This window comes from Thunnus albacares, chromosome 14, assembly GCF_914725855.1.
Source record: "Thunnus albacares chromosome 14, fThuAlb1.1, whole genome shotgun sequence".
Taxonomy (NCBI): domain Eukaryota; kingdom Metazoa; phylum Chordata; class Actinopteri; order Scombriformes; family Scombridae; genus Thunnus; species Thunnus albacares.
Window position 1 is genome coordinate 31510001 of NC_058119.1, and position 15000 is coordinate 31525000.

General features: G+C 41.5%; 1 protein-coding gene across 2 annotated transcripts in view; it reads right to left on the reverse strand.

The window, feature by feature from the left end:
* The window catches only part of abhd12 (abhydrolase domain containing 12, lysophospholipase), a 25181-nt gene that overhangs the window by 9806 nt on the left and 375 nt on the right, over positions 1-15000 (reverse strand). The window contains exons 1-3 of one of the 2 annotated variants that reach the window (XM_044372221.1): positions 14923-15000; positions 11728-11902; positions 1701-1822 (exon numbers count right to left, since the gene is read on the reverse strand). The exon at positions 14923-15000 is cut by the window's right edge and continues 274 nt beyond it. In XM_044372221.1, coding sequence (XP_044228156.1) covers positions 1701-1822; positions 11728-11900 — 295 coding nt within the window. In that variant the 5' untranslated portion in view covers positions 11901-11902; positions 14923-15000. The remainder of the gene's footprint in view (positions 1-1700; positions 1823-11727; positions 11903-14922) is intronic. The other variant, XM_044372220.1, reaches the window with a different exon arrangement.

Here is a 15000-nt window from a genome sequence, read left to right on the forward strand (position 1 = left end):
GAAGAAGAAGAAGAAGCAGAAGAAGAAGAAGAGGAAGAAGCAGAAGAAGAAGCAGAAGAAGAAGAAGAAGCAGAAGAAGAAGAGGAAGAAGCAGAAGAAGAAGCAGAAGAAGAAGAAGAGGAAGAAGCAGAAGAAGAAGCAGAAGAAGAAGCAGAAGCAGAAGAAGAAGCAGAAGAAGAAGAAGACGCAGAAGAAGAAGCAGAAGAAGAAGAAGAAGCAGAAGAAGCAGAAGAAGAAGAAGCAGAAGAAGCAGAAGAAGAAGAAGAAGCAGAAGAAGAAGAAGAAGCAGAAGAAGCAGAAGAAGAAGAAGAAGAAGCAGAAGAAGAAGAAGAAGCAGAAGAAGAAGCAGAAGAAGAAGCAGAAGAAGAAGAAGCAGAAGAAGCAGAAGAAGAAGCAGAAGAAGAAGAAGAAGCAGAAGCAGAAGAAGAAGCAGAAGAAGAAGCAGAAGAAGAAGAAGAAGCAGAAGCAGAAGAAGAAGCAGAAGAAGAAGCAGAAGCAGAAGAAGAAGAAGCAGAAGAAGAAGCAGAAGAAGAGGAAGAAGCAGAAGAAGAAGAAGAAGAAGCAGAAGAAGCAGAAGAAGAAGAAGAAGCAGAAGAAGAAGAAGCAGAAGAAGCAGAAGAAGAAGAAGCAGAAGAAGCAGAAGAAGAAGAAGAAGCAGAAGAAGAAGAAGAAGCAGAAGAAGCAGAAGAAGAAGAAGAAGAAGCAGAAGAAGAAGAAGAAGCAGAAGAAGAAGCAGAAGAAGAAGCAGAAGAAGAAGAAGCAGAAGAAGCAGAAGAAGAAGCAGAAGAAGAAGAAGAAGCAGAAGCAGAAGAAGAAGCAGAAGAAGAAGCAGAAGAAGAAGAAGCAGAAGAAGAAGAAGAAGAAGAAGCAGAAGAAGAAGAAGAAGCAGAAGAAGAAGCAGAAGCAGAAGCAGAAGAAGAAGAAGAAGAAGAAGAAGAAGCAGAAGAAGAAGAAGCAGAAGAAGAAGAAGCAGAAGAAGAAGAAGAAGAAGAAGCAGAAGAAGCAGAAGAAGAAGAAGAAGAAGAAGAAGCAGAAGAAGAAGAAGAAGCAGAAGAAGAAGAAGAGGAAGAAGCAGAAGAAGAAGCAGAAGAAGAAGAAGAAGCAGAAGAAGAAGAGGAAGAAGCAGAAGAAGAAGCAGAAGAAGAAGAAGAGGAAGAAGCAGAAGAAGAAGCAGAAGAAGAAGCAGAAGCAGAAGAAGAAGCAGAAGAAGAAGAAGACGCAGAAGAAGAAGCAGAAGAAGAAGAAGAAGCAGAAGAAGAAGAGGAAGAAGCAGAAGAAGAAGAAGAAGAAGAAGCAGAAGAAGAAGCAGAAGAAGAAGAAGAAGCAGAAGAAGAAGAAGAGGAAGAAGCAGAAGAAGAAGCAGAAGCAGAAGAAGAAGCAGAAGAAGAAGAAGACGCAGAAGAAGAAGCAGAAGAAGAAGCAGAAGAAGAAGAAGAAGCAGAAGAAGAAGAAGAGGAAGAAGCAGAAGAAGAAGCAGAAGAAGAAGCAGAAGAAGAAGAGGAAGAAGCAGAAGAAGAAGCAGAAGAAGAAGCAGAAGCAGAAGAAGAAGCAGAAGAAGAAGAAGACGCAGAAGAAGAAGCAGAAGAAGAAGCAGAAGCAGAAGAAGAAGCAGAAGAAGAAGAAGACGCAGAAGAAGAAGCAGAAGAAGAAGAATAGGAAGACGCAGCAGATTCAGCTTCAGGACAAACGGAGCGACTCACCGAAGTTGAGGAAGACGAGTTTGGCCTGGATGGATGGACAGAGTTTGATGATGAAGGGAATGGAGACGTAGACCACCAGCAGCCACAGAACCATCCTCTTCAGCTTCCCCATCAGACCCAACCTGAGGACACACAGACCGCAAGACCATCAGACCGCCAGACCGCCAGACCATCAGACCATCAGACCGCCAGACCATCAGACCATCAGACCGCCAGACCATCAGACCGCCAGACCATCAGACCGCCAGACCATCAGACCATCAGACCGCCAGACCATCAGACCGCCAGACCATCAGACCGCCAGACCGCCAGACCATCAGACCATCAGACCATCAGAAAACCCAGCTAGTGTTGAAATAACTTATTTAACTTTTATCCAGGTTCATGCTTCAGTTTATTGCTGAACATTTAGTTTACAGGTAGTTTTGTGTTTCTGTGTTTTCACGTTTTCCATCAGTTTGAATCTGAGTTTTTCTTTGATTTCTTATTGAATATGTGAATATTAAAAGTCAGAATAATATGAGAACAGTTGTAACATCACTATAAAGCTGGTTTATGTCTGAGCTGCAGGTTCAGTCGGAGACGTTTGCAGGATGTTTACAGCGTTTAGTCCCAGCAGGTTGAACTTAACGCTGATATCTGATCACTCAGACAGAGAAAGCTGATCCTTCACTCTGATAACACTGCTGTCACATGATCCAGCTGCAATCACATGATCCAGCTGCTGCACATCTAAATAATTCATCCAGCTGAACAGAGCAGACAGAACAAAACAGAACAGAACAGACAGAACAGAGCAGAACAGAACAGACAGAGCAGAGCAGAGCAGAGCAGAACAGAACAGAACAGAACAGAACAGAGCAGAACAGAGCAGAACAGAGCAGAGCAGAGCAGAGCAGAACAGAACAGAACAGAACAGAACAGAACAGAGCAGAGCAGAGCAGAGCAGAGCAGAGCAGAACAGAACAGAACAGAACAGAACAGAACAGAACAGAGCAGAACAGAACAGAACAGAGCAGAACAGAACAGAACAGAGCAGAACAGAACAGAACAGAGCAGAGCAGAGCAGAGCAGAGCAGAACAGAACAGAACAGAACAGAACAGAACAGAACAGAGCAGAACAGAGCAGAACAGAACAGAGCAGAGCAGAGCAGAGCAGAACAGAACAGAACAGAACAGAACAGAGCAGAACAGAACAGAACAGAGAACAGAACAGAGCCGAACAGAACAGAGCAGAGCAGAACAGAACAGAGCAGAGCAGAGCAGAGCAGAGCAGAACAGAGCAGAACAGAGCAGAACAGAACAGAACAGAACAGAGCAGAGCAGAGCAGAACAGAACAGAACAGAACAGAGCAGAACAGAACAGAGCAGAACCGAACAGAACAGAACAGAACCGAACAGAACAGAGCAGAGCAGAACAGAACAGAGCAGAACAGAACAGAACAGAGCAGAACAGAACAGAACAGAACCGAACAGAACAGAGCAGAGCAGAACAGAACAGAACAGAACAGAACAGAACAGAGCAGAACAGAACAGAGCAGAGCAGAGCAGAGCAGAACAGAACAGAACAGACCCGAACAGAGCAGAACAGAACAGAGCCGAACAGAACAGAGCAGAGCAGAACAGAACAGAGCAGAACAGAACCGAACCGAACAGAACAGAACAGAACAGAACAGAACAGAACAGAACAGAACAGAACAGAACCGAACAGAACAGAACAGAACAGAACAGAGCAGAGCAGAGCAGAGCAGAACAGAACAGAACAGAACAGAACAGAACAGAACAGAACAGAACCGAACCGAACCGAACCGAACAGAACAGAACAGAACAGAGCAGAACAGAACAGAACAGAACAGAGCAGAACAGAACAGAGCAGAACAGAACAGAACAGAGCAGAACAGAACAGAGCAGAACAGAACAGAGCAGAGCAGAACAGACAGAACAGAGCAGAACAGTCCCACTGTTAGCTTTACATTATTAATCCTGTTAGCTTCATGAGAGCTGTGAGAATCAATCAAACCTAGGACTAAATGTTTAAATACGTGAACCTCAGAATCTAAGACCCACTGTGATTAAAAATAAGACTTATGAAGACATTTTATGACCTTAAACCCTGAATCCAACTCTGCTCTTGTGTTTCCTCTGACATTTACACATTTATCTGTCATGATATCAAATCCATGACGTGCAGGTTTAGCAGCTGCTGTCGTTGTTTGTGGACAAAGATAAAATCTCTGTTGGTGTTTCTCCTCATTCAGCAGAGCAGAGTGTTGATCGGTCACAATAGTAATTAGAGACTGATCATATTAGTGATCAGAAACCTGCTCTGAACCTGCTCTTTCTAGTTATACGGCTCGTCACACATGCTCATAAACAGCCGTCTGATCTGTAGCCTTGGTTACTGAGGTGGTTGCTAAGGTGGTTGCTAAGGTGTTTCTACGTGTTGTTCAGCTCCAACATGTTCGGATGGATTTGAGAAGTTGACATTTGAAGTAAAGAAGGAGAAAAAGAAGTGAAATCCTGCTACTATAGTTTGTTTACGTAGCCTCCGGAGCCGGAGGAAGCTTCCTGAAGCTGACCAATCAGAACAGAGTGGGCTCATCAGGAGGCGGGGCCTTAAAGAGACAGAAGCTAAAACGGCCTGTTTCAGACAGAGGCTGAACTGAGGGGCTGCATAAAGGACCAGTAGAAGATCAATAAGGAGCTTTTAACAGGAAATCATGCAAAAATATTCCAGTAGAGCCCCAGAATATGAATATAGAGCTGGAAATGTGCAGAATATGAGTCCTTTAAACAAAGATGGAGCCTGTAATCAGTTTTAAAACATGACTGAGGTTCTTAAACATCTCTCTGCAGCTCCAGTCCAACACTGGGAGTTACTGGTTTTTATGTTTCCAGTGACTGACAGGGTTCAGTGTGTCCTGCAGGCGTCCTCCCTCCTCCTCCTCCTCTTCCTCCTCCCTCCTCGTCCTCCTCCTCTTCCTCCTACCGCTCCCTCCTCCTCCTCCTGGTCTCTGTGGTGGGTTCACCTCAAGGTGACTTTGAGGTTGCAGCGTAACATCAGCTAATAATACTGCAGGCTCACCGCCAGCTGCTGCTGAGCTTCCTGCAGCTGAAAGCAAGAGAACACACACACACGCATGCATGTGTGTGTGTGTGTGTGTGTGTGTGTGTGTGTGTGTGTGTGTGTGTGTGTGTGTGATGTTTGCTGCTCAGTCAGGATCAGATGTGACAGCCTCTCAGCAGGAAGTAGGATTATTCTACAAAATCTTAATCTGACTTTATTAAAGTGTAAACAATACGAGCATATTGATGATTGATACTCGTCCCCGCTGATCATCTTTCACTCTGTAAGTCTTATGACTTACAGGAAACTGTTAGTTTCACTTCATTTTTAGGGTTGAAACCAAACAGCAGCGTCGTGTCTTATTAATGATCCTTCTGACTCTCAGTCTCTAAAACTCTGAGTCATTCCGGTCTATAAACTCAGACCCTCTAATTATTGCTCTGTTCATCAGATCTGAAGACTTATAGCAGCTTTGATTGACAGCTGTGATTGATTATGAAAATATGGCACCAACTCACACCTACGCCCAGCTTTATAAACAGATAGATATACATATGAATGCAAATAACGATTGATCTCTTGATCAAAAATCAAAAGTGACGCCTTCAGATGTCTTATTTTATCTGACCAACAGTCCAAAACCCCAAAATATTCACTTTACTATCATGTATGACAGAGAAAAGCATCAAATATTCAAACCTGAGAAACTGAAACCAGCAAATATTTCACATTTTTCAAATCACTTATAATTAAATATATAATATAATATAATTATTCAATTATCAAAATGTTGCAGATTAATTTCATGTTGATCAATAAATCGTTGCAGCTCTGGAACACTTTCCTGATTAACTGATTGCAGGTGACGTCTTCAAATGTCTCGTCTGTCTGATCAACAGTTTACATCATAAAAAACTTAAACTCATCACATCTGAAGCTGCAACATTAGAAACAATTAGCTGCTAAATGCTCCACTATGTTCACCGGCTAGTCTACAGCTAACTGTCTGTTAGCAGGTAGTGACGCTATGAGACGCTGAGAGTGAACCAGAACAGTAAAGTTGCAGCCGGACAGATAAACAATGAGCTGAAACTCACTATAAAGCTCCGTAAAGCCGAGAGGAGCTGCAGAGTCTCATCATCACTACGAGCCACAACCAACACGTTACTACATAGATCAGACTGAGGAGGACGGAAACATTCAACAGCTTCAGGAAAACAGTGATGGACATTTTTCACCATTTTCTTATAAAGTGTCACCAAACTTCATCACTGGCTTTTAAAAAGGTTTTATGATTTTAAGAGTTTGGAAAATAGTTCAAATGAACGAAGGAATCTGTTTTAAATCATAGAAACGCCAACATGAGGTTCTTTAACCTGCGTCTGCAGCTTCAGTCCAACACTGGGAGTTACTGGTTTCCAGTTCTATGTTTCCTGTGACTGATGGGGTTAAATCAGTCCTACAGTATTTTATATCAGACTATGTCTTGTTATGTGTTTGACAGCAAATATGTGTAAATATCAGGTTTCTCTGTCTTCATATTATCAAAACGTTAATGTTGTGAATCGTTGGCCTGAAGGCGACGGCAGGAATCTTCCACTCAGCTTCTCTTCTGTCATCTGCAGTAAAAATAACAGATGAAGCCTGTAAACAGTCAGCAGACGTCCGTCACAGACGCAGACTGATGACTCTGCATCCAGCTCAGCTCAGCCAGCAACACAAAGGCCTTCAGCCGACGTCACACCAACGCTGCCGGATCCAACCAATCACAATCTGCTGTTTAACATGACAGCAGGAAGTCTGACAGTAACTGGTTCCAGTTAGACATACAGATGGTCACTGGTTCCAGTTAAACATACAGATGATCACTGGTTCCAGTTCGACATACAGATGATCACTGGTTCCAGTTAAACATACAGATGGTTACTGGTTCCAGTTAAACATACAGATGGTTACTGGTTCCAGTTAAACATACAGATGGTTACTGGTTCCAGTTAAACATACAGATGGTTACTGGTTCCAGCCTCCTCATCATCGCTCCAACAGATCCGAGGTTTAAGCTCAGACTGGAAACTGATTCACTCTGTTTTATGTTTCCAGTGTTTCCAGTAAAGCTTCAACAAACCATTATTCTCTTTATAGATGAATCCAACGATCATTTTCTCGATTACTTGATGAGACTGAAACGATTAGTCCATCAGCAGAGAATTAATCAATAAACTAATCAGCATTAATCATTAATTATCTGCTTGCTTGTGACGCTTTGATGCTTCTCTTTGTCCTTCGTGAATAAACTGAATATTTTTGGTTTGTCGGACACAACAAGACGTCACAGACGTCACTTTGACGACAGACTTTTTTCATTATTTTACAACATTTTACAGATAAAACAATTAATCGATATGAACGTGAACGAGTTGCAGCTCTACAGAAAACAATCAGAGACACTAATTAATATTCTAATTAGTCCGACGACGTCATCAAACGTCTCGTTCTGTCCAACGATCTTCAGTTTACTGCCATAAATATTCACATTTAACAAGCTGCAATCAGAGAATTTAGACTTTTCTTCTTAAAAATGATTTAAAACTAGAGTCCGCCTGATATATCCGTCAGCCGATATTATTGATCGATATCGGCCTATCACAGATATATCGGTAGCAACACTCAGAAGTTTCCAGAGTTCATCTTAAAACATTTTGTTATTCTGACCGAACGTTTGCTTTAAAAAATGATTTAAACAACTCGATTATCAAATGGTTGCAGATTCATTTTCTTTTGATTAACTAATCGATTACTCGACTATCATTATATATATATATCATTATATATATATATATAAATAATTATATTTCAGCTCCTTCAGTGTTTGTTATTTACCGTCTTCAGCTGGGATCCACCTCTGAGCTCCACAGACACAACGAAGACAACAACCTCTCAGCCTGAAGATAATCATCTTATCAGAGGTCAAAGGTCAGTGAGGGGGGAGGGGGGGGGGGGTTAAAGTCTGAGACGCTGACTCAGACTCACAGCAAACAGACTTCCTCTTTCGACATTTGAAGTTGGATGAAGTGACGACGCTCAGTGACAGCGATGAACCTGCAGCTGTTCTTCTTCACTTCGCTCCGTCAGTTACTCCGAACACGACGGAGATCTAATCCTGGACTTCACCTCTTTAAACGAGGTCAAACTGCACTTAGAGGGACTGCAGCACTTTAAAGGAGCATTCTGCTGTTTTATCAGGTTTTCATTCAACCTTTATTTATAAGACTCTCAGAGGAACCGCTGAGGGTGACTCTCATTAACAGCGATGCTGAGGTCACACTGTGTCAAATACAAACATGAAGAATCAACAACATCAGTTAAAACGGTTACAGGCAGGTAACGGACGGTTATGAAGAGTCCAGGAGGTTTGAGAGTATTCAGATGTGGTCACACTGAAAGATTTTCCACACGAACCCTAAAAGCAGAACTTTATAATCTTTATAGATGAACAGACACTGATGGTTCCAGTCCTGCAGTAATAAACCTGAATCTAAAGGCAGCCGTGCGTCTGTGAATTACATCCCCCGGTGTTTCCCACAGGTTGACAATTTACTTGTGGTGGTGGGCGACCGGCGAGCATGCAGAGACTCACGCAGTTTAGAGGGCAGCTACAATTTACAGATGTCCCATAAACGCCTCACATGCAGGTTGTCACTAGACGCCAGCTAGACGGCAGCGCACAGAGAAGCATTTAGTCCCCACTCAGTCACCTCAGCACGCAACTCACACAGAGTTTATCTACCTGTGAGGGTCTCAATCTACCTGTGAGGGTCTCAATCTACCTGTGAGGGTCTAATCTACCTGTGCAGGTCTTAATCTACCTGTGCAGGTCTTAATCTACCTGTGGGGGTCTAATCTACCTGTGCAGGTCTTCATCTACCTGTGCAGGTCTTAATCTACCTGTGAGGGTCTAATCTACCTGTGCAGGTCTTAATCTATCTGTGAGGGTCTAATCTACCTGTGCAGGTCTTAATCTACCTGTGCAGGTCTTAATCTACCTATGCGTGACGTCCAAGTAGAGTTTATATCATAATCCAAAACTGACAGGAGAGTTGATCCTCTTATAAATCAAAGAGAAGCTGCTTTTGTTTCTGTGCTGCCACATCTGGCCAGACGTTTGAAGCACTGTCAGCGGAGAAATGCAGATTACTGTCGTCTGTGTTTTTTTGATCTTGAGAAAACTGTGAATTTTGTTTTATTTGTGTTAAATATCAGTTAAGATGAATACGAGAGTGTTGCTGAACAGAACAGTATCGTCTGCATAGAGATGAATTTGGAGACGGTTTCATTGATGTTTGTTTACTGTTGACTAAACTGCACCAGCAGTTTATTATTGTTTATATATTTCAGATTTACTTCATTACTGAATAAAAACACTTGATTCTCAACAGTATAACTGACTGTGTTTTGATCTATTAATTATCTGCCGACACTCAAGTTATTAATGAAGTTGTTACTATGAGATGTGATTAAAACTAAAAGTTTAATCTCATCGTCTCTCCAGAACAGCAGCAGCTGCCTGCATATAAACATGGACGTAGACGGATGCTGGTTTGAAGCCCAGAGTCGCAGCTTACGTGCGTCCACACAGCAGACATCAAAAGCTACTACAAGTCGTCAAATCTTATGAACGGAGCAATAATTTCCTAAATGACCACCAGTTCATTTATTACAGGCCTGAATTTAAAGATTGAGACCAGAATAACCAGTGACTGACTCAGTATTTCTAGAGAGAAGTTGAGGCTGTTTGACTGGGAGTCAGTCGGAGCAGCTAGCGGCCGCCGGCGCCACTTTAAGGTTCTTCAGCCTCCGGACGAGAAGCTGCTGGTTGGTGTTTATCAGCGGACCGGTTTTTGGTTGTTTGTACTCGCTGTGACGGACGTCGTCTCTTTACATCTGTGATCACAAGGATGAATAATTAAAGAGGGAAAAGAAATCCAACTATTCCTACAATTAGTTGTTATTAAAATGTGCCAGCCTGTTAATGTTGTATTAATTTGTTTTTTTTTTCTTATTTTACTTGTAGCTAACTCCGTTTTTCCAGATTTATTCTTTGTTGTTATTTGTTGATTTACTGTAATATGTGACCTTGTGTCTCATTATGTTTTGTATATTTTGACCTGTTGCGCTGACGAGCAGCGTCTAACGTCATGTTGGATTCTTCCTTCCTTCTTTTCTTCTGATTTAATATAAAGACTGAAAGTCCCTGAGGAGTCTAAGTTATAAGTTATACAGATATAAGAATAAATAAATAAACCGTCTTCTCTGGAGCATCTATTCTTTGTTCTTCATATTATTTATTTTTACTGTCATGTGAAAATCAACATGTCTGGTGCAGAAAGTCTAAACTGGGCTTAATAACAACTATAACGGACATCGACTACTTCTTCTGTACTTTATAATCGTTTTTGTTTAAAATTGATCATGTGATCAGTTATAGTTTCAGTATGAATGTGACGGAGAGCAGCAGCAGCTCTAACGGACCACAATGCACTGCAGTGTCCTCTATCAGCAGGTAGATCTGGTTGACCTTCTGTCGGCTCTGATGACGCTCTAATGAGGATTAACACAGAAGAAGAAGAAGAGTAAAGCTGACAGGACACACAGCAGCAGCAGCAGCAGCAGCAGAAGAAGAAGAAGAAGAAGACGGCGGAGTTCAGGCCTTTGTGTTCCCTCATAAAACGTTATTTAAATGTTCTGCTGAAACACAAACTACTCTGAGTACTGCGGGGTGAAGATGACAACAGGCAGATAAAAAGTAGTATGTTGAGAATAAAGTCACACGTTGACACCAGTCAGTGTGACTTCATCATTTTCTCCATAAACCAACTTAGAAACAGAGAAAAGAAGCTGCGGATCACGTTGACGACAGTAATCAGCGTCTGATCGTCGTTACACTGCAGACAGTTTGACTAAATCTGGTGTAAAAGACACAAAAACAGAAGTATGAACAGACAGATGAAGGAGTCCAGCTGCTGCAGTAACTTCCTGTTTGTGTTTCACAATCAAAGTGTCTGAACGTGTCAACAAGCTCAATTTAAATCCACATTAAGTCATTTAATAGTTTTTCATTTTCCAGTAGAGATTCGTTGATACTTCCTGTTGTATAGAACAATAACAGAATTAATCGATTAACATAAATTGATTGTCTTTATGTGATGTAGGAAACAATGAAGTGAATTCAAAGCTTTTAAAACTTTAAGAGCTGCAGGTTCCTGTCTGAAGCAACCACAGGAAGTTTAGAGACTAACGAGGTTTGCTAATTAAAACTCAACTTATCACAAACTCATAAACTTTACTGTTATTACACGTCAGGCAGGTCAGAACAGCTGAGCTCAGCAGATGAACTTTGACCTGTGACTCAGGGGCGTCTTCCAGCTTCCAGTCCGACCAGCTCACCAGTCTCAGTGAAACCAGTCAGACCAGTCAGCTGACAGATGATCCGAGTCACAGACCAGCAGCTCCTCTGTCAGAAATATTAAACATTATTAAATTAAACTCATTATCAAGCCATCAATTTAATTTATTTTTAAAAAAATATTCAATATTTGTATTTCTATTTTTTTTAAATATCTGTATCAACAGAGATTTAAAGATTTAACTTATTACTTTTACTCTAATTTACTTTTCAAAATTTAAATTATTATTATTATTTTTTACTTTTTTCCTGTCTTTAATTAAATATTGTCTACTAATGTTATAGAATATATTAATAATATATATGATAATATATTAATACTTTATTTAAATGAGTTCAAACTTTTACACTAAAACATTTATTTTTGTTCTAAATAAAATCTGTTCAAACTTGAATTTGTATGAAATTAAATAATTTTGTTTTCCATCATTTTCTTGTTGTTTCGGGTCAGTAAAGAGTCAAACTGGTTTCCTGACAGTCCCGGTCCCGGTTCTTACCTCCTGAACGGTTTCGCCATGCTCCGGTCCTCCCCCGGGCCCTGCCGGCCGCCGGCTGCGGGCCCCGCTGCTCCTCTGCCGGGACGCTGCTTCAGGTCCGGGTCGCTGTCCAGCAGAGTGCCGGTGGTCGCGCTGTCATGCTCCGCAGTCAGCGAGTTATTCCGCTTTCGCATCACTGAAAACGTTAAAAAAAACAAAACAAATATTAACGGGAGGAACCGACTGAACGAGCCGGTGAGTGACCGGGAGCCGCGGGCCTGTCAGCGGGGAAGGAGGCCGGTCGCCTGCCGGGTGGCGGAGCAGTGAGAGCCGGTGAGGACGGAGCAGAGTCCCCGCTGAGCCTCTCCGCCTGACTGAGATCCGCAGAGAGCAGCTGATCAGCAGCGAGCCAATCACAGGCCAGACCTGCAACCACGTGGTCTTACTGTGCCGCGTCCACGGCCCCCGGGGAGCGTCGGAGAAACGACAACCAAAACAAAACCGGTTTATAAAAATCAGAAAATAACTGAGTGGTGCCTTCACGTACACCTCGTTAACTCAATGAACAACAAAAACTTATTAATTATTGTAAAATCCGGTGTTTTTAAGGTAAATAACAGCAGAAAGAACTGAAACTTTCAATAGATATTCTGAGATACTCACATATTATTGCTGACACTTCTAAACAGTAAACAACATTTTTCTATTTTGGGACAACGTGCAGAGCTGTGAGGTTTCAGGAGCAGTTTGTTGTTTTTATCTCTGAACCGGTCTGTTATCTGTGTGACTCAGTTTACTGATCAGCTGTTTTATTTCCGGTTCAGACGCTGCGTTCAGGTGTTTGGTGAACTTTCTATGTTTCTTACACTGTCTGAAACTCTTCTGTTGCTGCCAATATTCATGTTGTTTTGCTTCTTCAGAGCTAATTACATTTAGAGTTTGGTACCGATCACATTTGATCCGATACCGGTACCAAACGGAACCTTTTCACGGTACTTAACGCTGTCACGTGTCCTTCCAGAGCTGCACGATATGACTTGTGATGAATAAACAAACACTGAAATGTGCACATTATACAGTTCCTCTGTCTTTCTGCTTTAACAACAGAGACCCCAAACATCGAATAAAGAGATGAAATTAATTATTTCAAACATGCTTTTATTGAACTAATTGCACCTGAAAACCCAACAAACCAAACAGAACATTACTTTAAATAAGACATTATAAGATCATGTCTGCTTTAAGAGAATTAAAGAGAGACAATCGGTACAAAAACAGATTCAAACTGTCAATAAAACCAACATCATGAGTCCAGCTGTGAACTGAGGAGATAAAAACAGATTCTGGTGAAGTCGGACTGATGAAGAACTGGGTCATCTGTTCCCACCTGGACTGTGACTCTTCTAACGGAGGAGGACGGGACTGATGGCAGGAAACACTGAAGCGGCAACGAGAAAACAGCGACTGTGGATGGACGGTTGTAGGCGGAGACTGCTGCAGCTGATCACGGCCTCCTTCAGCAACCTGCGGTGAGAGGAGGACTTCACCGCTGGAAGGGTTGTTTGCTCCGCCGGGCTGACGAATCTTCTGAGCAACATCTGCAGGTTGTGGAGGAGAGACGTCAGTATCAGAAGGTCTTGCATCCAGGTTCATGGCGGTTTGACAGTTCCAGGCGAGGTCGTTCCTGCCACCACAAACCTCCTCGGACCAGGACGGTTGCATCCGGAGGTCGGTCGGATAAGGTGTGGAGGTCAGAACTGGGGCCTTGGATCCGGCTCCCGTTCGAGTCCACTCAGTATCCGGCTGAGCCCGCAGTGGTGACGCTCGACACCATCACATCAGTGTTTGTCGCTCACTGGGAGCCGAGTCGCGTCTCAAAAACAACTTAAAAACCACGTCTGACGACTAGTTAACAACACGTGTTTAAAATCCACCAAAGTGACATAAAGTCTCTGATTTACTTCAAATGTGCCTCATAAATACATTTTTATGTACTTATGAAATATTTTAACACATTTGGAAATTTTACATTTAGTGTCAACTGGTCACAGAGAAAATGTCTCAATGTTTACAAGTCAACAAACAACAAATATTGAAATGATGGATATTTATTGATAAGTGTACATTTACTCAAGTACTGTAGTACAGTTTAGAGGTACTTGTACTTTACTTGAGTATTTCCATGTGATGCTACTTTCTACATTTCAGAGGGAAATATTGTACTTTCTACTCCACTACATTTATTTGACAGCTTTAGTTACTTTTCAGATGAAGATTTGACACAATGGATAATATAACAAGCTTTTAAAATACAACACATTGTTAAAGATGAAACCAGTGGTTTCCAACCTTTTTGTCTTTTGACGTCTTACAAAAAGCAGTGTGTAGTCGGGGTCACATTTCACATGTCTATGAGTTGTTAACAGCTCCACCAAATAGTGATTTTTCCCTCTAAACTTCTCACATGCTTTCATTTCAATAAATGTTCAAATGATCCAATATTTCAGCAAAAATCAAAGATTAGAGAAAAAGTCCAAAAACTGAAAACAGATTTGTGTATCAGAACTTTGTTTTTTCTTCTTTCCTCTCCCATTAATCATCTCACCACCCCTCAGATTTATCTGCTGACCCTTTGGAGGGGCCCGACCCCTAGGTTGGGAACCACTGGACTAAACTAGCTAACTGTATATAAAGTAGTGTAAACTAGCTCCACCTCCAGCAGCTACAACAGTAACATGCTGCTCTAACACTGATGCTTCACTATTAATAATCTAATGATGTCATATATAATAATATATCAGTCAGAGGGACCAAACCACTACTTTTACTGCAATACTTTAACTACATCAAGCTCATAATACTTATGTACTTTTACTGCAATACTTTAACTACATCAAGCTCATAATACTTATGTACTTTTACTGCAATACTTTAACTACATCAAGCTCATAATACTTATGTACTTTTACTGCAATACTTTAACTACATCAAGCTCATAATACTTATGTACTTTTACTGCAATACTTTAACTACATCAAGCTCATAATACTTATGTACTTTTACTGCAGGAGGATTTTTCATGCGGGACTTTTACTTGTAATGGAGTATTTTTACTTTGCTGTATTGGTACTGTTACTGCAGTAAAGGATCTGAGTACTTCTTTCAGCTCTATGGACAACAGTCTTTGACATAAAAACTACAGAAGAAGACATTTACCTTTGCACACCTGAGAGACACATGTTCCTGTAAGAAGTTGTAGTTTCCAGTGGAACTCAAACGCAGCATTAGACAGGG